This window comes from Cynoglossus semilaevis, chromosome 6 (assembly GCF_000523025.1).
Source record: "Cynoglossus semilaevis isolate Cse_v1.0 chromosome 6, Cse_v1.0, whole genome shotgun sequence".
Taxonomy (NCBI): domain Eukaryota; kingdom Metazoa; phylum Chordata; class Actinopteri; order Pleuronectiformes; family Cynoglossidae; genus Cynoglossus; species Cynoglossus semilaevis.
In genome coordinates this window covers 16,953,361-16,975,972 of record NC_024312.1, presented here as the reverse complement: position 1 = coordinate 16,975,972, position 22,612 = coordinate 16,953,361, and the positions used below count along the sequence as shown (strand labels likewise).

Below are 22,612 nucleotides of genomic sequence, written 5' to 3'. Positions count from 1 at the left end.
AGTGTTATCGAGCAAAGACAAAAGAAAGGAAACACAAAGTCCTTCGCTGACTGTTTTACAGACTCTTGGAAATCTACAAAAAAAAACCTGAACAAAGTAAATAAATAGAAAATTCTCTGTTAAAATTATTAATAAACATGAGCAAATACACAGAAATGACTGACAGAGCAACAGACAGCTGTACAGAGAGGGAAGTGATGGTATAGCTGAGCAGAGAGCAGTACAGTTGGGGTAGAGATGAAAAGGCAGACTGATGCATTCAAGGACACAGCAACGATGGAACGTTGCGACTCAACACCACTCGGAATTTTTATTCCCACTTGAAAAAATACACCAAGGCAAAAAATGCAAATAATGAAACAGGTCCCTTTCATGTTTCCCTGTGGTGAGACAGTGAGAGGGAGAGGAGAAAATACTGTAATTCAATAAAACGAAATTCCCCAGTGTTCCAGTGAAGCAACAAGCTAAGTAAACCTGGAGCTTCAACATTCCTGGTTCTATCCAGGGAGGAAACAAAGACGGGCTATTTCATCACTGGGAAATCAAATATAACAACAGTGACTCCGACTGGTAATCAGGAGGAGTGGAAACCAAACTGTGTTCATCTGCTCCTTTGTTTGCTGATCTCTGATGTCACTGTCTTCTAGACCTAATGAATGGAACATTTTCTTGATCACTGCTCATGCTTTTCTTTGCTAGATTTATTTGATTCCTTACCTTTGAAATTCCAGATTCCCCAGAACACCTGTAAACCTGTTAAACACCTCGTACAAGACAATCCAGGCTCTTCTCGTGGATCGTTCCACGTTGGTGGAATGAGATTCTAAGCACCATCAAAACATTCCTTTTCAAAAAGCTCTTGAAGACCCAGCTCTTCAGAGAGCACCTCCTGCCCTAGCTCTTTCCTGTACTCCCTTCTTCTTCTGCACTTATCTCCACCCTAGTTAAGAAGTCCCACTTCACTGAACGGCAGTCTCTTTTCAAGAGTTACCCTATATTTGATTATTAAATTTCCTATTGTAATTCTGTAGAGTCTATATGGTGACAAAATGCAGTGTTGGTCCACAGACAGACGAGCAGCCACAGGCAGAACTCACCTGCTGTGCTGACAATGACCAAAATGTAGCCAGAGTTCAAATGTCAAAGGTGACACATTCATGTCCCGTGTTAGAAATGTGTTAGGGACCACTTCACAACAACGGGGGGATTGTGGCCTGACTTCTCAAAGCAAACACCAATAGTCAAGTGCACAAACACATCCACGGTCTCTCTTTCACTAACACAGTCCTTTGACATGCAGATTGGCCACTTATGAGCTGTCGACAGTGATTAATGGCCAGGGAAAATGACCTGCTAACTCCCACGGTGTGACTGAGGAGAGCAGGTTTCATAAATATGTACATGCACGCACACACACACACACACTCGCAAGTAGTTAAAAGTGCATTTTTCAGCATGCCCACGAACAAACTTGATCACACACACAGGAAATGGGTGTGTCTGGGTCAGACTCTGGCTGTAGGACTGTCAGCCTGACATCAATCTCTGCCTGTGATTGCGGTGGATTTTTAAGCACCACATAAAAAGAAGTGGAAGGTTCACAACCTCCTGTTTATTCATATTCCTCCCGTCAGTGTCTCCAGTAGAAACAACGAGCGCTCCTCGGTTTCCCCTCCCATCTGTCCTGCCTCTCATCCCCTATTAAATGTGTAAACACTTCCATTCACATCTGTCTGTGTGCTCTTCAGCACCATCTCTCTGTTGAGACAGTACAAATGAATCTGTCTTTATGTCTCACTCTACACAGCTAATGAGCTCTCTGCAGCCAAGCTCAAAAAACGTCAAATAGATGGAGTGAGAGTTTTGTCCTGATGGAGCAGATGGGCAATTGGTGGCTGAGCCTGGCACTGGCTTCACACTGTAGGACCAGCAGGAGCTGATCTGACCAGCATCAGAACTGATGGATGCTTTTGTGAGATTGTGAATATTTACCATTTAAAGTGATGGTGCTCATTTACCCAGATCATTCAGAGTTTTATACTGGCCATTTGACATCTGGTCAGCACTAAAAGGATGCTGGAATTTCCAGTCATAACAAAACTGTCCTTCAGCACTTGTGTGGTGTGGCTCTGAAGCAACAGGAAACTGGTCAACATGGTTTGATTTTATCCTCCGGATAAAAGGTTGGTCATAAATGTCCAAGTCAGTAAAATTCCCCCTCCCTTCATTGACACGAAATTCACAAAAGTCTGGAGAACCATGGTTGTCGGTTCCCTCACTTGTCACTTGTGTCAAGGGCTCTGTTCTGTGTAAATATAAATTGTGTTTTAACGCTCCTCGATGGGTCGGTAAATGGAGAAGGAATTATGGGAGTAGTTTTAGGACGACCTTAAAAGAATGGACAAGAGTCTGCATATTTGCCAATATTTGCCTGTAGTATGAACATATTTTAGTATAATGAAGAGCCTCCTTAAATACATTGGCCTATAATTACATTACATGAAGAGTAGAAATAGAAAAGTCAGATATCATGAGGAAAACCCTAGTTAAAAACACACAGTAAAATATATTAAGGGAAACTTATCAGTTAGAAAAGCAACACTGGTAATAACGCAATTGTGTTACATTACAAATGCTACATGTGAATAGTGCCTGAATTTAAAGAAAATTAAAGGTTCAGGACACACCAGGTAAAGGTGATGAAATTAGATTTTGATGTAACAAATTAGATTTTTTTAAATGAAAATGTAAATTCAATAATGTCTGTTTGTTAATTCTGTCACATGTAGAGACTCAAACATCCGCTGACAACATTATTTGGTGAGCAGCAGGCCCAATAATGGCTCGTATTTCATGCAGTATTTCTATAAAAGATCTGTCATAAAGTTAGCAGAGCATTAGCGAGTGTTATTAAATGTATGGGAATCTGTCAGGAGCCGGGAATAATGCCTGTGTCAACACTTTGAGGAGAAGGCTGCACAATGCCAACATAAATGATACATCAACGACAGCGCTGACAGCCCGAGTGGGGACCTCATATGCTTTGTGCTGTTTTGAATGAACCCATGCTAAGTGTGCACTTGTGTGTATGCCTGTTGTGTTGCATTCACCCTTTGTCCCAAACACCATCTTCAGCCGGTTAGCCAGACCGCAGACACATGACCATACCACTCTGATCGGCCATTGGCTGAAACGGGCACCGGTCTCAGCATCTGCCCATCACAGTGCCATGGAGACATGTTGGCAGCGTTGTGGTGATGGCAGGGGTCTAGCATAGCATTGCCAGGAGGAAGCTGTGTGTTAATATAGGGGGTGAAGGATGCCATTGGTTTGGTGAAAGGGGGCTAAGAGACACTGTGGGAAATGAGTGGGGGGAGGCGTTTGCTTTTAAAGGCAAGAAAAAGGTCTCCAAGTGGTCCACGGAGCCGAGTACGCCAAATGATTAGGGGAACGTGCACGAGTGTTTATTAAAGACGCTCAGGTTTATTACACTGTGTCCCATTTATTTACATTAGATTAAATTAGATGTTGAAGGAAACCTTTATGTTTAGACAAATATTTCCAATCATGCTTTTTAAGGAACAAGCTATTTCTGTCCATATGAATAACTAACCAGAACAATTACTCATTCATTTAGACTTCCATTATATCTCACAGCAACCGTCATCCATCATTCATAAACTCCTGTAGGCAGAGCCACAAACACATGCCCTCACTCACACACCAACAATAACTACTCTAATAAATGCCTCCACTACAATACTTCTAACGGGTCTAACAGACCCGTGACTTAGTAATAATTGTAGTACTGCAGAGGAAAACAAAAAGAGGTACTGCTTTACCATGTGATTCCGATCTAAAACCTAAACAGGCATGAATGATAAATGGTACCAGTATTTACATCCTACTGGAGTTCAGGTTCATTTTCATAATTAAAATGAATGTTGTTCTGAATCAGACAGGCCTTGTAATTTGTAGACTTCGTATATGATAGATGAGACTTGTGCCTTTTGGGACGACATTTAAATTCATCTTTAAGAGGCACTTGTATATTTTCTAATTACACTACTGTGCAGTTTACACTAATGAATGCATAGAAATATACAAGTTCAAGAAGAGAGAATATTAAACTATCTCTAAACTATAACTAGCCAAATCTCTTTTAAAGTCAAATTTAAGATGGGTCGGCCAAATCTCTTTTAAAGTCAAATTTAAATTATTTTATTTTGAGTCTAGTATCATATATTTAATTAAACAAATAGCAATTTTTACAATAAATTTAAACTAAACTGAAAAAATACATAATGGTGTATTTACAGGGTAAATATACAGGAATACCATGGAGAACATATGACACAACAGTATCTTCCCTGCCCCCACAACCAAGTATTCATTTTTCAATTAAACTGACTAAATATTCTTTATTAATAAATGTTTTGTTGACATTTCATGTATTTCACCTGCTTGTGTTTTTTATAATAAGGTACCATCTTGAACCTTTTTGCTTCAGGATTTTCAAAAAAAGGTCACAGACTAATTATTTCAAATCTCAACCAATCATCAAGAGTTTCAATATAGAAGAAAATGAAATGGTATCCAAATGATTTGGATGAAGACTAGTTATTTGGATCTCCATGACTGTAATCCAAACATTGCAATTGTTTAATTTAGTTAAATTGTTAGCTTGAGACAAACCAATGCAACGTTTATTTTCCCCTCTTTTGTTTTGGTCCAAATGACTAACAAGCCATGTGAATTAGTTAGTCCCAGCTGTAACAGATACATTCTCATTTATTTTTCATGTTAAAAGACGAGCCAAGAAACATGTGGGTGTCTGAACTCCAGTTTAATCCTGACCATGCTAATCCTAGCAGTGGAGTGTTGCAGAAGGAGTGAAGTGTTGTGAAACAACAGCTTAGCCTGCTGAGGTGCTGAGAGGTCTGTGCAGACGTGGAGTGGAGCCAGCTCCATGCTGCGGGAGAACTTTTCCAGAACGAGGATGAAGTCACAACACCAACTTCCCTTTTCTCTATCTTTCTAACACCCATATTTTCCACCACCACTCCTTCATCACCCACCCATCCATTCTCACATCCAGCCCATGAGGGACTGCCTTCTGTGAATTATGTGTCATTCTAGCTTGGCAGCTGCACAACGCAGCTTTACAGACAGGCGTCAGAGCTAATTTGATTTTTAATTCAACACGACTCCTCTGCTAACAGTTTGAGTTAGGGTCTGGTTAATCTGATTTGACTTGTGCTAATTTCTTGCACCAACATTCCTGATCCCTACGGTTCCTGCTGCAAACAAACTGGTGAGGCAACAATTTATCTGCCTCCATCACACACACACACACACACACGTTGAACAATGTGGAAAGTGACCCAGGGCGACAGGACAGGAGCCATTCAAGGTCTTTGGAGGGAATCCGAGGAGAGTAGACCGTAGTTGCCCGCTCTACATTTGCGTTGATGTGAACTTAGAGTAAATGTGTCTTTGAATGTTTGTATGAAGGTGGCTGGAGCTGAGCCTGGGCTGACACAGGAGTGCTGGGAGGCAGGGAACTAATCATGGCGACAGCCTGGCTCTCATAAGGAGGGCACAACATGGAGAAGGTCACAGAGTATTTTTGCTGCCAAAATATGGGTCAGATTGGAACTGGGTGAGTGGTTAAAAGATAACTTGTATATAATTTACAAAAAAAGCACAGCAGTGGGGCGTACCTGTTCTTCTCTGAGGCTTTTAGGAGGTCCCAGATTTAGACAAACCAGGGAAACCACTAAACTTTTACATTTTAATTTTTCTGCTGGATGTTTAAAAAATTCATAGATGCAGACTGGATGGAGTGCACTGAGAGACTGAGGAGTCTAAAAAAAAAACTTGTTCTGTTTTAACCACCAAACACACAAATACCCCCACATATGGTGCAGGTCCAGGAACAGAACACAGCTTATGGTATGATATACAGAAATACAATGATTAATTTCAAAGTTGGTGTGCCTTTGTTGTTGAAATGATGCAGACACACAAGTGTTGACACACGTGTCAAAATGTGCACTACTCCAGTCAGAGCTCTCTGGGTCTTCATTCTATCTCTATCTCTCGCTCTGCTCTTTTTGGCATGCAACCAAACTCTCTGCATGGTATAAAATAACAGTGTTTTACCCCAGAGAGACTTCACATAGAACGAAACAACCCACGCCTCCCTCTTTCTCCTACAGGATAAAATAATAAATAAATATAGAAACTGCCCAAAAGCATACACACACAAGCACGCACACATCTCTTTGAAATCTCCATCATAGTCAATCTAACTCTTGCTCTCTCTGTCTCTCTGCCCCCCTTCCCCCCAACCCCCGACATGCTGGACCTTTTTATATCATAGATTCAGTTGCAAAAAAGTAGAGAGAAGAAAGCGAAAGCACTCACATGCTCAGTATGGGCAAAGGAGCATACAAATATCAGTGTGTACTTGTGCACAGCCAACAGACGTACACAGTCTCAGGGAATCGTGCACCAACACGATCACACATACAAATCACTTCATTCTCATCCAAATGTAAGCACAGCTAGTGCAGCTGTGGGAGTTCAGAGAAGGGACCATGGTTTCTGACAGAGCTCAGTGCACCAGTACACCCCCAGCAGCGGTGCTCCTGCAGGTTGACCGTGCAGCAGCGCAGTCTTCCACCTGTGAGACCGACGCTAAGGCACCAGTCGTTTGTAGATCTACTATGAATTATTGAGAGATTATGTTGTATTCTGTTAGAAATGGTCCAGTGAAGGGGTGCTTCTTGATTCTTGGGAGGCTTCGCACAAGCTATCAGGCTTGTCATGCATAATCATATAAGCCTTTGGACTCTTCGAGAGCACCCAAATGTTTAGCCACCTGTTAGCAGCCGCCAGGCTGTGTGAGATCAGCGGGGGAGGACATGTCAGGCGATGGGTGAGGCAGAAGCAGAGGGCCAAGAGGAGTAAGGGAGTTGTATGCCAGCAAAAAGGGGAGATTTACAGCATGCCAACCCAGCTGATCCCAACTCTGATCTAGTACTGTGCTACAGAGAGCAAAAATCACCTCCCATACATAACCCTGTCCCTGCCAGCTCAATTCATCTTCTGCACTAATGAATTCATCAACAAGAGGGTTCTGCCTCTGACTGCCTGAGCCCTGGGCTGAAAAGGAGTAATGGCTCAGATAAGTCATCATAATCTGCATGAGCATCAGCAGAAACAGCACCACCTCTGCCCACATAACAGTTCAGGAGCAACAGTTGTGCAACCTTGGAAGTTTTGGAATGAGGAAACTTGGAAGTTTGCATTCAAGGTTATCGTAAAGATGGATGTCAAAGCGAACGTGTCACAGTTGCACATGTCGGTGTGTGAGAAGCAGCACGGAGGAGAGTATGTCAATGGAATTTGAATATGCCGTCACATGACCGGAGAAGTGATGTGAAAGCTCTGATGATGGCAATCAAGTGTGTGTGTGTGTGTATCTGTGTCTGTATGAGGAGGTTTAAGCAGCGCAGGCAGGAAGCTGTCACCTGAGAACCAGGGTGCAGGCTGATCACAGGGATGCAGGGTGTTTGAAGTCTCCCAGGGACTGACAGCTTCTCTCCCCTTGGGAACCTCTTCTCTGCCCCTTCTCTCCTCTGTGCACCACCCCTTCTTCATAACATTTCTCTTTATGCTCCACCTTTTACTACACAGTATCCCAGTGCACATTTTTTATGGCATTAATGGTAGCACACTGATGCTCCCTGGGGAGTTTTAGGATTTTTCTGTGTGAGAAAAACTCAGAGGCTCCAAAAACACGACTTTGTTCAACAGGCTAAAGTGTGCCTCTGTAAATACGAACACGATGAGCTGCCATCTCTCATTGTCTGACGTTCTGCCTGGCATTCAATCTGGCTTGGTGACAAGTGAGTGCAGACAGTAGACTCTAAGCCTTGAAATTGATGCATTTGTGGAAAGATGTGTTCGGGGAGTTGGCACCAACTGGTGGGGAGACAGATAAACCAAGCTTATGTCCAGTGTGATACAAAATGTCCTCAGCTGCAAAAAGAAGCCAATAATCCTGACAGCAGGGCCGCAGCAACAGCTTAAAAGTCCACCAATTAAACAGTTGTGCCATAAAACTAGTTTTTCATAACAAAAAGTTCAAGTCAGTGCAGTGAAGGACAGACATGAACACATCTATGTCAGCTCAACTCATACAGTTGTTTGTACAGAAAAATAAATAAATATTACCAGGCCTATATTGGTATCGGTCAATATCGGAATCGAAATTAAGCGTTTAGACAATATTGGCAGATCGTATATCGGCAAAAAAAATATCCTAGCCCTACTAATAACCATGGTGGAAGTTGTTATAGAGTTGTGGGGATTGCCCAATATAACAAGACTGTCCTAAATTTGTGTAAATGAATTGAATTTGCGGGAATTCAGGATATCATAATATCATGGAATCATGAAGGGACTGGGTTTTACAAGACAAACATAATAATGAATTATTTAGTTACATAATTAATTATCATCATGTGTTGTACTAAATGAAATTACAAAGAAAACTAAATGATATAAGTTCATAAACTTATTACCGTGACATAACACTGTGTAACCCTGACTGTCTGGGAGAAGAGCAGACTGATATCACAGACGCGGTTCTGGTGTCAGATTCAGGCGACGCTGCAGTTCAAATGGTCGAGTCAGGAGATCATACACTTGAGATTCTGCCTGTAATCATGCTGAGGTGGACATAACTCGCCACTGTCATCGGTACTTCTTCTGTTTCTTTTCTCTTTAACTCAGCATTATTTCAGAATCCACAGCTGAGGAGTAGTCACAATGTTTGATGACAACACCGCTTTCACAGCTGTGTATGGTGTTGTTTTGTCCACATTACAGAGAAACAATGCTTTTAGGACAAAAAAAACTCAAGGGTTGACAATAATCACCGCTGTCTGGTCACTGAATAGTCAAGACTGGGCTTGAAGACTCCTCTTTGCTCTAAGTCTTTAATACTCTTTAATCATCAAATGTTTTATTTATATTCAGCGCAGGTCCTGTTCAATGTGTGAGTCTCATGATTACACTTCTGATTGCTTACGCAGGGGTCAAGGAGCAGCAGGATTTCATCTCATATCGCGGAGTGTGTTAGCATGAGCCCATCCGTCATTAGGACAGTGTGTTGGCTGGACGTCCCTGTCAGTGAGCCGTCCATTTTGTCAGACAGCCAGATCCATCACGTTAGGATCACGACTGGTTCTTGCTAATGGAAGCCAACCGCTCGGCAAACACATACAAAAAGGTAAATTAATGACAATATAAACAACAGCTGAAACACAAGCCATCCATCAGTGACCGGTTTCGGCAGCTCAGCATTGGCGAGGCCGCACCAATCAGCCACTCCGTCAGAGGCAGTGATGGAGCGCTCTTCACTCTTCCTCTTCTTCCCCTTCATCCTCCTCTCCATGTTCACATTCTGTCTCCCTTTTATTTGTCACCATTTGCCCTTTTTTTCCATGCCACATTTCTGCAATTTTCTCATCGCACCTCCAGTTACCAACATTTGTGTGTCTGGTTTGTTGTTTGGATCACAAAGGGAATTATATAGTAAACATTTGTCTCACTGTTCCTAAATAAATAATGATACAAAACAGTTTGTCGTTAGAACAAACAAGAACAAATCACTCAATTTTTCCCCTTCAAACAGATCTTTACTCCTGGTATGATAATTTGTAAATAAAAAGTTAGTGTTGTGTAACTTTCTTAAAGCCAGAGAGCTGGAATGTGAAGAAAGATCTGTTGATGGAATAGAAGAAGAAGAAGAGGGAAAACTCAAAACAGTTGGAATTCTTCAGCAGCTGACTCAGTCCAGACTACTGTTGATTTCCTGACACTGTGTATAAACACAGTATTCCCTGCACGATACTGAGAGTTTCTACATTTCACTGTAAAACATGCTCCAAAAATGTGTAACGAGTTACTTGGTCAGTAAACTGTCTTTTAAAATTCCCCGTGATAATTCAGTCTCCTTTGACTTTGACTTTCTGAAGCCCCAAAAAAACGTCTTAAATGTGAAATACAGCGTCAGTGCCACAGACATGGAACAGGCCAGACTCATTAATGGTCAACGCTCCTGTAAAGAGTGAATTTCCACAATAAACATGTCTCCCAGATATAATGTTGTTTTTACCTACACAGTGTCTGATTCTACGCCAGTCATATCACAGCAATAGCAGCACCATAAAGGTCTGCGGTCTGTGGTCTATCAGGGGTCTTGTGGTCCGCCTGTGGGCAGAGGTGAAATGCAGCCAAAGTAATTGGGTGCAGCGGTAGCTGGAAATACAGCATTCCTGTCAACACCACAATTGGTGGGCAAACATCTCCATCACTCTGAAGCTAATTTGACCATGAGTGGGTGTCGAGTTGTGACGCTCCAGGAAGAACGTCTGTTGTACGAGGCCCATATCTATTTTGGTCGTGAAGGGCATTATTAATCTGAGGGGAGTGAAACTCTTAAAAAAGTTTAATAATAATAATAAAAGTGTTTGTATACGAGTTAGGATGTGGTCGACTCCATTAGTGTATTAAAGGAAAAAACCAACCAAATACAAAGAGAGAAGTCAGCCACTGATGGAGGGTGTGTTCTTTTACATGCAAACACGTACATATGCTGTTTTGATGATTTTTCCAAGAAAGAAAACCCCCTGGCATTCAGTGACACTGAGAGCCAAGGGGAATTCTTTCTTTACAGGCTGGCATGTAGTCATCCTGTCTGCTGACTGGACCACGCCAACTGTTAAACATCCCAACACCCTGTACAAACACTAACATCTCTGTCTCCACTTCTCCCAACATTCATCTGTCTAATCCACCTCACTTTTTCTCTGCTCCAGTCCGTTAGTGCACCTACCTATACGTCCATCGGTCTCATCAAGAATGGACGTACGTCCACAGTCATCTGTTGCTACTTTGTTTAAAAATGATAGAAAATGAAAGCGTCCTAATCTACGGCTGATTTATCCCAGTGTCACAGTGGTGTTGTGTTGGTGGTGCAGTGAGGTTTATCTTCACACGCTGAGGTTCATGTAGGTTCCCCCTCTGATACATCTGTCAACCACATGTTCCCTCTGCCAGTGCTGCTTCCACAGCTTTACACAGCTGGAGTGGCTGCTCTCAAGTAAGAGACAGTTTTCTTTTGAATTCTCTGTGTGTGTGTGTGTGTGTTTGTGTGTGTGCCCAATCTGCGTCCCTTATGTGCCTCTGCTGAGGGGGATTATCTAATCCCTTATGTGCCTCTGCTGAGGGGGATTTCTAGCATCCCCACATCTTCAACAATAAACACCAAGACCATTAAATTCCCTAATGGAGTTGCATGACCCTTTATTCCTCCCATATCCTGATGTTTGTCATGATGGCTATCGAGCTACATCTTATTTAATTATTACTTCACTGCATTATCTTCAAAACATTTTGCTCAAACGCAAGGTCCCTTGTTCACAGCAATGTCAGCGCGGTTGCATGAGCTCATTAATGAAGCCCTTCCTCTCAGAAAGTATCCAACGTCAGGCCTCCCAAGGCTTCGGTCTTAAAAAATACAACACCCTGCTGTAAAACATAATCTGGAACAGGAAACTAAACTCACTTTTTCCCAAACAGTGGCATTATATGTCTGTGTCGAGCATCTTTGGGTCTTTGAACCCAAAACCACAAAGGACCTGCAGAAATACGATTTCTCTAAACAACTTAGAATAAAACGCAACGCCAACTACGGCACAGCTGTACCAGCTCATGACCAATCTACCAAAGGTGGATATTGAAAGTTACACATACTGTATATAAGTATAGTTCAGGTAAAAAACAGTTTGAAGTTACATTTAAAAAACATCCTTAATCCTAAAAAGAACACTATTCAATATTCAATAACACATATTCTCCAATAAGTCTGAACACGTCTGCAAGCAGAGTTTCCATCAGAGAATTCTTTCTTCGTAGAATTCCGGGGAACATCGTTTTACACTACATCACAACCTGATTCTTTGACTCATCTAAGGACTGAAATCAAGTTATATTGCAAAGAAATTAAGAGGGAGCCAGATCAAAGATGATTTCAAAGCATTAATAATTTGAGCAGGTTTCCAATCAGATCTGGTTAAAACTTTGATGTTTCCTCTGATTTCAAAATAGTTTAGTCCAATATAGGATCAAATGAAATGTTTCTGAGCCTGACAAATACTGGCTGACGAGAATCTCTGTATTAAAGTCAAACTCTGGCTCTAAAATATATAAGAATGTCTGCAAAAGCATGGCATTTATCTATAAAAACAATTCCATCTTTTGGATGGAAAACATATTATGGAATGTTGATTCATCTCAAATAATCATTAGTAATCAAGATTAATTGCGATAAGTTGATTAATCACATAACATTTTTTAATTATATGACAGCCTCAGATTGATGTTTTGTTCTTCTTTTTTTTTTACTTTGGAAAGACAGACTATATTTTTCAAAATCCCAGACAGTGCCTCTTCTTAGCAGCCTTTTCAGAAACTGTAATGAAAGGCTGTGCAGACACACAGCATGCTGAAGTACTCAGTTCCAAGTGCTGCTGCTGCTCCTGTCTATCAACTTGTGCAATTCTCCCTTCTTCAACTTTTCATATTAATGAGAGCTAAGCAAAGGTGATGCAATTCTTACTCTGGTGCCTCCCAGTCAAACTGTGTTGCCCTGACTGAGATGAAGTCAGCACACGAAGAACAGTGGAGTTAGTCAGGAGAAAGTGAACCCACCGCCTGACTCTGCTAGGCTACAAGCTGTGGTTCGTCCCTTTGTTAACAAAGACCCCTGACCCTCAGACCAGGTGTTAGTCCTCACTGTCTTTTCAGACCATAAAATACTTGCTCCTGCGGACAGCTTTGGATCAGTTGATTGATGTCGCAAAGCATAAAGTATCGAGGTGAAACGTGGTCTAACTTTACAGAATGAAGTCACTTTTAGCAGTAAACAGTTGACATCACAAAGACAAAGTGCTGCTGATGCCCAGACACATGGTTGCTGACCAACGGTTTAAATTCACAAAATTCTTTATGGTCTGGTATTACAGTACATATCATTTTTTGGATTCATAGAATCTTAACGTTCAGAACGCCACTCTGACCTTCAACTTTGATTAGATTAGATTCATTCACTGGTTCTCTGAGGATGACTGAAGTTATCATATGGTTTAAAATTTTCTCTTGGTTTTCTGGGTAGATGTTTTAACAGTACATGTGTACTTTAAATGCTGAATCAAATCACTTTAGAATCCTTCAAAACTGGTGAGGTTTGAAGTTTTGACAACAAAGAATTTTTAGATTTCCAAAATGTGTGTATCAAAGACCACTAAGAATGGGAGTTAGACCACAGGGAAAATTAGGTTTGATGTCTATCTCTCCATTACCTTTCTCATTACCCACTTAGTTTGATTTTGGGATTTTCAGTTTGTTTTTTTCACTGCTGAAAAATCAGTAAAATCTCCTTTGGCTCAATCCCCGCTGCTCATCCATCATGGCCTGTCTCAACGGCAGGGAGGAAGTGGTCTTATATTCATTCTGGGAACGGATGTGGATCACTGAGCTGGCCTGGACTCACTGTGATACTGCACAGTGCCAGAAATAAGATACTCTTCAAAGTATCTGATGGTTGGTTTGTGCTAAAGAGCAAAGGCAAGTTCAACATAAGGAGGTTTGTCTTGGCAGTGAGAGTCAGAGGACCGCTCTGAAGCAGCATGAAGTGGTAACTCGTGAACACTTACCAAAGCCAAAGGCAGCCGGAGGAGGGATGGGAGCCGACTGGACGGGAGTGGAGGTGTAGAGACCAGTCACCAGAAGACCGTCAAACGATACACTGGTGGAGATGGTTACTGGAGAGAGGAAGAGAGCAAGAGACGTTGTATCAACACAGGCGTTACTTCTTGGCCGTGGCATACAGCACTACCATACCCTTTACATGTATCATTTTTTTTAATGCAAAACTGAAATAAAAAAATAATAATAACAATATTATGCCCTGTTATGGAAGTGATCCACTCAGTAGAATTTGGTTGTATTTTGGCAACATGATGGAAAGTATAATAAAAATAAGAATCAAAATTCCTCAATATCTGATCCAATAAAACTGAAAAGATCAGAAAAGATTTGACTACATCACCAAGGGGAAGAATTCCCCTTTTATCCTTTGCCCCGATGACCTATCATTGTTCTGATTAAAAAAAATCCCATCTGTTGAATATTTCAGTGTGTTCAGTGTAGAGTAGTGAGTCATTTGTGGTGAACGGTGTTTTCCAGGTTGTAATCCAGGTTCCTTAAAGGTTGTTTTTTTTATTTTGTTACTTTTGCTAAACTTACCAAAGATAATATAATAATATATAATAATAATAATAATCATCATAATAATAACAATAATAATAATAAAACCCTGCAGCAAGGGAAAAAAGCAAAACCAAAGAATGTGCTGGACATCGAATAAAATAAAAAAATACATTGCTTTCAATTAAATCCCATCTGTCATCTGATAATGTTGATGAACTCATTCTAAAAAAATCTCATTGTATCTGGGCCAGTCCACTTTGACAATGGTATAAGAGGAGAGTGATAATCTAATTGGCTGAAGACCTGTGGGGTCTATTAGGCTGTTCTTCACCACAGGTCAACAGAAACAGCAGGAGGACAGGAAATCTTTTATCCAGCTGTGCAGATGTATGATTGGGTAAATCCAGCCACAAGTCAACTATTGATCCTGCCAGTAAACAAAGACTATGAATGACAGAAGCACAGATCCAGGTACACTCACTGGAGGGAAGGAACCGAGCCAGTAGACTGCTTCAAGCCAGACGCTCCGGAGCTCAGGGAAACAGTCTGCAGCTCAAAGAAATATCTTCTTCAAATGTTGTCTTTCTTAGCATGCGGAGAGGTTAAAATCCTTTGGAGGCATCGTTATTTCCTGACCAAAGAATCCTACTGTTTTTGGGGCGGATAAGTTAACAATAAAAGAAGGGTTGGTTTGTTTTTTCTAACAACAGCTAAGGATGGTATTTGTCCATTTGGTCCTGGGCCGTTTATTCTGCGGGCTGGAGCCTTTCGATGTGGAAACGTGGGCAGAACAGATACTTGTGTGGCCCAGTCTCGCTGCCTGTCTGGGTGACTCCGTTAACACACTCACAAAATAATTGCCCAGAATTTCTGTCTGAAAGTATGTCTGTGTATACTGGACTACACCAGGTCCAACACAGTTCAACAAAGCCTCAGCAATTCTACATTTATTATATCTATTTCTACCCTCATCTCGTATCACAGATTTGTTTAAAATGTTTTTACTTATATTACTGTAAGAAAAATGAAAGCTTTTTAGTTGTGGTTCATTCAGAAATATTAAAAAATAAAATGTAAACTTAAGGAAAACACTAAACACTAAAAAAAATACAAAGTTTTAATTGAATGGCTCTAAACCACTGAGAGCAACCATTCTGGAGCTCATACAGTGTGTTCAAGAAGCCGTATTGTGGAAAGAGATATTTTGCTTGGCAACAGAAGTAATATCATATTCAAGCCATGTTGCGCAGTGCACCTCTTGCACTGTAATACCCACAGGACACAAGGAAACAGAACCTTCTCATTCAAACAAGCAATTATCATGTTTTTTTTCTGAGTATATGCTGGTTGTGTTTCCTGCTTAGAAGTCTATCTGCTCCATTCCTCTGTGCGGTGAGATATGTTATGCATGTTTACATTGTAGTGTATTGATCCAAGGTCATGGCATGAAGCAGTATTTAATGGAGTAATGGACTGAGTTTGATGCACTGAGATGGACCAGGCCTCCACATCATCAGTGCTCACAATGCACTCTTTGTACAGTTCCACAGACCTCAATCACTAAGGTCACCACACAGATGCTACAACTCTTTAAAGACGTGTGTATGGACTAAACAAACACACACACAACAATTTCTTCTTTTTCAGCACAATGCTATTTTTTCCTCCTTATCCGCTGCTCACGGCTTCTTTTCACTGCCTTATACTCAGCCTTACCGTTCTCTCCTTACCAGATCTACGCCTTCTCCCATTGCATGTTCTACTCCTCACAGCTGTGAACCTGCACTTTGATAGATGTAGATATTAAAAATAGCAACAGTGGAGAGAAAGCGAAGCCACAGGCACAAAGGTTACCGCTCCCGAAAGAAAGAACAGGCGCAAAAAAGGATGGAGACGTGGATTTGCACCTAGAGCACAGAGCCTCCTGATCAATACAAAGGCAAGGTTTTAATTATTTAGTCATGCCTCTAACACTCCTGTCTTACTGCTTGTTAATGCATCAGACGGATGAGCCAATCAGATGAGATCCAATCACTTGTGAGCTAACACACACACACACACACGCGCGCAGTCTTTGATGGTAGCCTTTAACATTCTGATCCATACCTGTTTTCTGAGTACTGTTCTCTTGGCCGGGGGAGGGGGCGGGGGGGTGATGCGGGAATGAGGGTGAACTTTATTACCAACACCCTCATCAAACACATGAACAGTTTCCCTCTGTGGGGTGATGGGTGCAGTTTGGCTTTGTTCATGTCTGCACACAGGTGCTGGACCTGCTTATCTAACGCCAACATCTGACATTACAACTCCAAGGAGTTTTAAAATAAAAAAGTGATTTATAGCAGTAAATTATTCTACAGTAAAGTTGCTGTTTGAATAAAACCACAGGCTTCTTAGCCATTTGAATGGACTGAGTGGATCTGCCAAATGAAGTCACAACAAACCAAACAATGACTACAGCAGGACCAACTTCTTTACTGCCTGAACATTCACTGTCACCACTCAGTAAGACACTCATAGTACATTTTGACAGTATGAAACATGTACATTTGAATTTAAACTACAAATTGTTGAAACACTCAGATTGAACCACATTAAAGTTCACCAAAGCTCAGCTCTTACAAACTGCTCATTTCACTGAATGCAGATCAATCTGTCCACATACAACACTCCATACTTAACATTTGAAATCACCACAGAGCACATCCTTTAGCCCTCTGAGCCTGCATGTTATATTAATGATGTGGTGTGGTACGCCTCATTACAGACACACACATCCCTGCTCCTACTCAAGTATTGATGGGCCAGGGGCTTTCTTCATTTTCTGAATCCATCGCTAAGGCACCGAGCTACAGCTCAGAGTGCACACGGTGCAACAAAACAAACAAAACCACAAAGACCAAACTCACTCTGTTGACAAGCCTCTTAGAGCATACAATTACAGACGTGGCAAAACTGTATCAAAAATTTTAAAAAAATGAATAAAACCAATTCATGTATTGCAGAAATTGGTTGAATTGTCCTAATAAAAGATCACACTTTTTTGACATGAAGATTTAATTTCTGATATTTAAATTCATATTTACATTTTATATTTAAAATTTACCAATGTCATCCTTAAGTAAGAAGGAATGTTTTTATGGTATTGCAAAGGATTCTGTCTACTGTGGTTGGCAACACTTAAGCAGCATCAGCTCTGAATTAGGAAAGTGTAGAGTTAGTTAGCAGCTGGAGCAGACGTCAGAACTCTAAAAGATGAGCTGTGTTGTTTCACTGTATCAGACCAACCACCGAAGCCCTGTTGGTGCTGAGAATAGCCTGAACTGGCCTGTTCTGCAGAGTACAAAAAACCCCAGTGGTCTTTCCAAAACCCAGTCATAACCGTTTCTTACAATGGTATGAATTGCTTAAGATGTAAAGACACAGGAGGAGAATGTGACAGATATTGACCCTCTCATCTGTACAGTTATAGAAAAAGGTGCAAATAACACAAGAGAAGAAGACAGCAATCTAACAATAAGAAAGACAAATATTTTAGTTCAATAACCTTGCACCTCTCTTGTCTCAGTGAACCAGGGGGACAACCTGTCTTTTCCAAGTGGATAGATGTTTTCTTGGAAACAATTTGGACAAGGATAAGCAACCATCTGACCCATATCCCTCTGGCAGACACACATCCCAGAGAGCACCAGGAAATGGAGGCCAGACAAGGGGATATAGTTCCATCTGTTTCCGTGGTGATGCCAGAGTTGAGGTGTCACTTGACTCTGAGCTTCATGAAATGGTTCAAACCGTCAGTCACCAACACGACATTGCTGTGATGCAGGAGACGGCAGAAGGAAGAATAATTCTGACAAGATCCTGCAACCTTCTCACATAAGGACAAATGCTTCTCCTGATTTTCAGAAGACGGTGTGGGAAGTGTGGGTTTGCACGTGTCATGTGGTGTTCTAGTCAGGTCTTGCAGGAATCATTCCATTGCATACCCTTCTGGCACCATCCTGGCCTGCTGGCACTGCCATCTGCTGCTGTGAAACAGGAGATCATCGACAACCATCGGCTGATGAGCTTCTCCAGGCCTGCGCCAACTACAACATCTTCAACACATTTAGCTGAGAGCTCAGTGAACCCTACTGATCTCCTGAGACCACTTAGTGAGATCTTCAAAGATGGCTGATGGTCTATTCTACAATGCGCTGCTGAATATCGATCTCTCTCCATTCACATGGCTTGTTGAGGTTCTCCACTTCTTCAACTAGGAGACCACACTGACCACCTCTGATCTAATACATATATAAAGATCCCTGAAAAATCATTGTCTCTACTTAGTATTCTCGGAAAAATCACGACAAAATCAAAGCAGGATCGGATCAGAAAGATTTAGGTGCAGATAAAAAATAAATACGGAAGCAATAAACATAGTTATCAATAAAGATTTTAAACATTACTTCCCATTAGATAGATGACTGGTGAGCGTTACTGAGTGATCGGGTTCAGAAACACTGATTCTTCCCCTCTGTTGCCTGGTGACCAAAGTGTGACTGGTCCTGATGACCAACACCATGTGTTCATCCATGTGTGCACACAAAACTCTTTGGCTTAGTGCCGACAGCAGAGCATTTACTTCACTTGTAAATGTATGAAAAACTACGAGGCATCATTCTGTAAAGATTTAGAGTCTGAAATCAGTGATTGTCCATGGGCAAATTTACAGCTTTCAAACATAAAGAAAAGTCTAAAAATTGTTTTTAAGCCAATTCTACCCTTAGCCTAACTGGTTGTCAGGGCACAGGCGTAGAGGGAATCCACCCAGCAGGGGGCATGCGCAGCACACTGGCACAGAAGGACGAAGGAAACCTGATTTAAAGCTCATTAATGCCTGATGGCCTTTAAATTGTGGATGGTAGATAGTACCTGTTTATGTCCAATAAGCATGGCAATATGGTGGACAAATAAAGTGTTATAGTAATACGTTTAGTGCCTACTAATGATTACTTGATTAAAAGTTCAAAGAGACCAATGTTACAGAGAAAATGCCATTTCTAATGGTTCTTTCTGAACTACTTTTCCAAACGTTTCAGAACCCAGCAGATATTTCTGTTTCTGTTACACTGATCAACTGTGTGCTTTGGTGGGCCGCATAGAGAAACTCACATTCTCTATTCATACCAAAGGCGACTCACAGTAATAGAGTTAGACATGAGGAAAAAGCATGTTTAAGGCCTACGATGGACTGCCTTTATTTAAATTAAACTGTTAGATTTGTATTTACAACAGCACAACAGCACCCTGAACCAGAACTGAGTGGTTGTCTTCATAAGACATTCTGTGTTCAATATTCACTCAGTTCCATGGGCCAGTATTATTGATCACTTCTATCACCACGTTTCAAGCTAACCAAGGCTCATGAGATGAAACAGAATGGACAAGTGAGTGAACACCACAACATCAGACATCTGACTGCAGACCATATCCCAGGATCATCAAGGTTTTAGTAGTTTAAAATATTTGAGCCAAAGATTTTGGGTTGTATAAAAGTTGGTTTGGAGGAGCAAACACTGTTAATTTAAACTTAACAACGTAAAAAGTTAGTTACTACTAAGTAATTAAAACAGTACAGTATGGTACAGTATGGCATTTTTAGTATTAATTACTATTAAAATAGTACAAATCTAAGGATCTAAAGGTTAACTGTTGTTGAAGATAGTAATAAAGACATGAATGACATACAGTATTTATTTTGAGTAGTATATACTTCACATGCTGAGTGACTCAATAGATCCACTCTAGAAATTTGAACAGATTGATTAGATTAGATGTCATCACATGTGTTTCAAATATGTAGTCAAATATTATTCAGGTCATAATTCTTTGTTCGTCTTTCATTTTTAAAGCAGTCCCAGCAATTGGCATTTCTTCACCAGAGAGCTGAAAGACGTCCTGTGAGCTGGAGAGGAAGGTGCCTCACTGTTTTTCTCCCTGCTCCCTGCTTTCTGTTGGCAACAAAAATATGACAGACATGATGGCCAACTACAGTAAGTACAGAAGTCAGTCCAAGTCTGACATGCCTCCCATGCCTTTTGGGCTCGACACTTTGAAAGAGCTGCACAGTGGTGTGACGGAGGCTCCGAGGAAGAAAGGGGGAAAGATTGATTTCTAATTAACAAGCTGGTAACAGTAATGGAATAGTCTTTACTGGTGGTGGATCAATGGGGAGCGTTTCCTCTGACACCTCGACTTAATCACATCAGTTCAGCTGGGTAAGAACACACTCATCACTGTAATTATGGCTGCCATGCTTCCTCCAGCTCCCTCCCTTCCATCGCCTACTGCCCTCACCCCGACATAACCACTTTGCCTCACCCTCTGAGGTGGGTTAGGGTTAGCTGTTTAGTAGCTGCACGTATGCATTCTAACATCTTTTTGTTGTAATAGGGCAGGGTAATCTGATGAATGTGAGGGAGGGTGATTGCGATTGCTAAGATCATGTTCCAAACGTAAGGTTTAATATTTCATTATTCTTTGTTACATTCAGGTTTTTGAACAGACCCTGGGAAAGTTTTCCTTCGAGCTACAAAGTAAAGGAATGCTTTAATCTCCCGAACATTTCTGATGATTTAACCAAAAACCTCAAAACTTCTGATCGTTATCAACTTTTTTTCCACAGCGAATGGTCAAATCCTGGACCAGAGCTCACTGACGACATAACAGCATACAGGGGCTCGAGGTGTTAGGTTTTACAGTTATGTCAGGTTTCACAGCAGTCTATCAAGGGTCCCTGTTAACGCCTTATCAATGGTGTTTAAGGGATATGTGTGAGCTTGTGTATGTATATGTGTGTGTAATCTGGCCCTGCCAGCCTGCTGTGACTCTGTTTTTTTTTTTTGTTTTTTTTTTCTCAAAAGAGCTGGTGCTGATTTGGGGGTTGGGCTGGAGCTAATCTGCCTGTTCCACACACTGTGCGCCGAGCATCCAGCCAGTCGTACCACACTGCATCCTCTGTAGTGGATCCATGAGAGCCTTACGTGGCTCTCTAAATGCTATCTGCACAGACGACACACTGGCCCCCGAGCAGGGATTACAGCTCTCTCTATGAGGAGGCCAGTAGGAGGATCAGGCACAGGGGGAGGAGGAGGAAGGAGGAGGTACACAATCTACCAACAGGACCTCCATTCTGTCGAAGGAAAAGGCTATCGGCAAAGCCGACATGCCAATCAAACATGGCTGGGAAACCACCCCATGAGAACAACGCAGTCGGCAGAAATGACAGGGAGGAGGGAAGACGTGGTTCAAAAGGATCAAAATCCCTCTGAGGGCCACTTGGTACCCCCAACACAATGAACACTGGATCATTGTTATGAGGCCTATTACGATGGGAACATGAGCATGAATTTGTGCAGAATCATGAAACTTTTCAGATTACAGACAGACACCAATGGGGTTTAGGATTATCTCTAATTGAAAGACGAAACAAGAACTTTACAACATCTATTACTGATAAAAGTAGACAAGGACAATGTACGTTGTGTGTACACAAAAAGAGAGTCATCTTTAGCCTTTGTCTTTCTGGACCAGTCTCGTAATGTCTCACTCTGTCACTGTTATCTGAGGCCACTCACAGTATTCTGGTTCAGGAAATCAATTTTCCATAAACGTAGCACCTTTGTGGCCTGTGGCCCATTTCAACATTGCACCATAGAGCTGCCACGGATCAGTTATGCTTCATGAGGAAATACAAGCACAGCAACTGAAGAAATATCTGTTACCCACACTTTAAAAAAAGAGATGTGATTTCTTAGGTGTGTATGGCATGTTAGGAGAGCTGGAGTGTGGCTGCTCCATCCATTTGACTCAACAGCCATTCACACCACCAACCCCTATGAATGCTATTATTTGATATCCCATTGAAAGAGTGACATAAATAATCCTAACAGCATGCTGATCAGGACATTTGTGTGTAGCCAGCGGAACATTTGACTTGTCTCTATGTCATGATGGATCTCCCACCCAGAGCTGAGTGCCAAGTACACGGCCACGCATGCATGTGTGACAAAGGGAAGATTCCAAATGAATATCTGTTCTCATTTCTCACCCATCTGCTCCCTCATATAAAGCAAACTAGCATATATCAGTGAATACAAAGCTCTTTAAAGTAGTCCATCATTCAATGTCCACAAAGAGAACATCCAAACACATTCAAAAACAGCAGTACTCTTGACACACTTCCCTCCACTCATTGAAGGCATCTATTCAGACAGAGCAG

At 41.5% G+C, this 22,612-nt stretch overlaps 1 protein-coding gene across 3 annotated transcripts in view; it reads right to left on the bottom strand.

The window, feature by feature from the left end:
• reln (reelin) overlaps positions 1 to 22,612 on the bottom strand; it is a 95,065-nt gene that overhangs the window by 48,888 nt on the left and 23,565 nt on the right. For all 3 annotated transcript variants that reach the window (XM_025056528.1, XM_025056529.1, XM_025056527.1), the window contains one exon: positions 13,794 to 13,901. In XM_025056528.1, the coding sequence (XP_024912296.1) occupies positions 13,794 to 13,901 (108 nt within the window). The remainder of the gene's footprint in view (positions 1 to 13,793; positions 13,902 to 22,612) is intronic.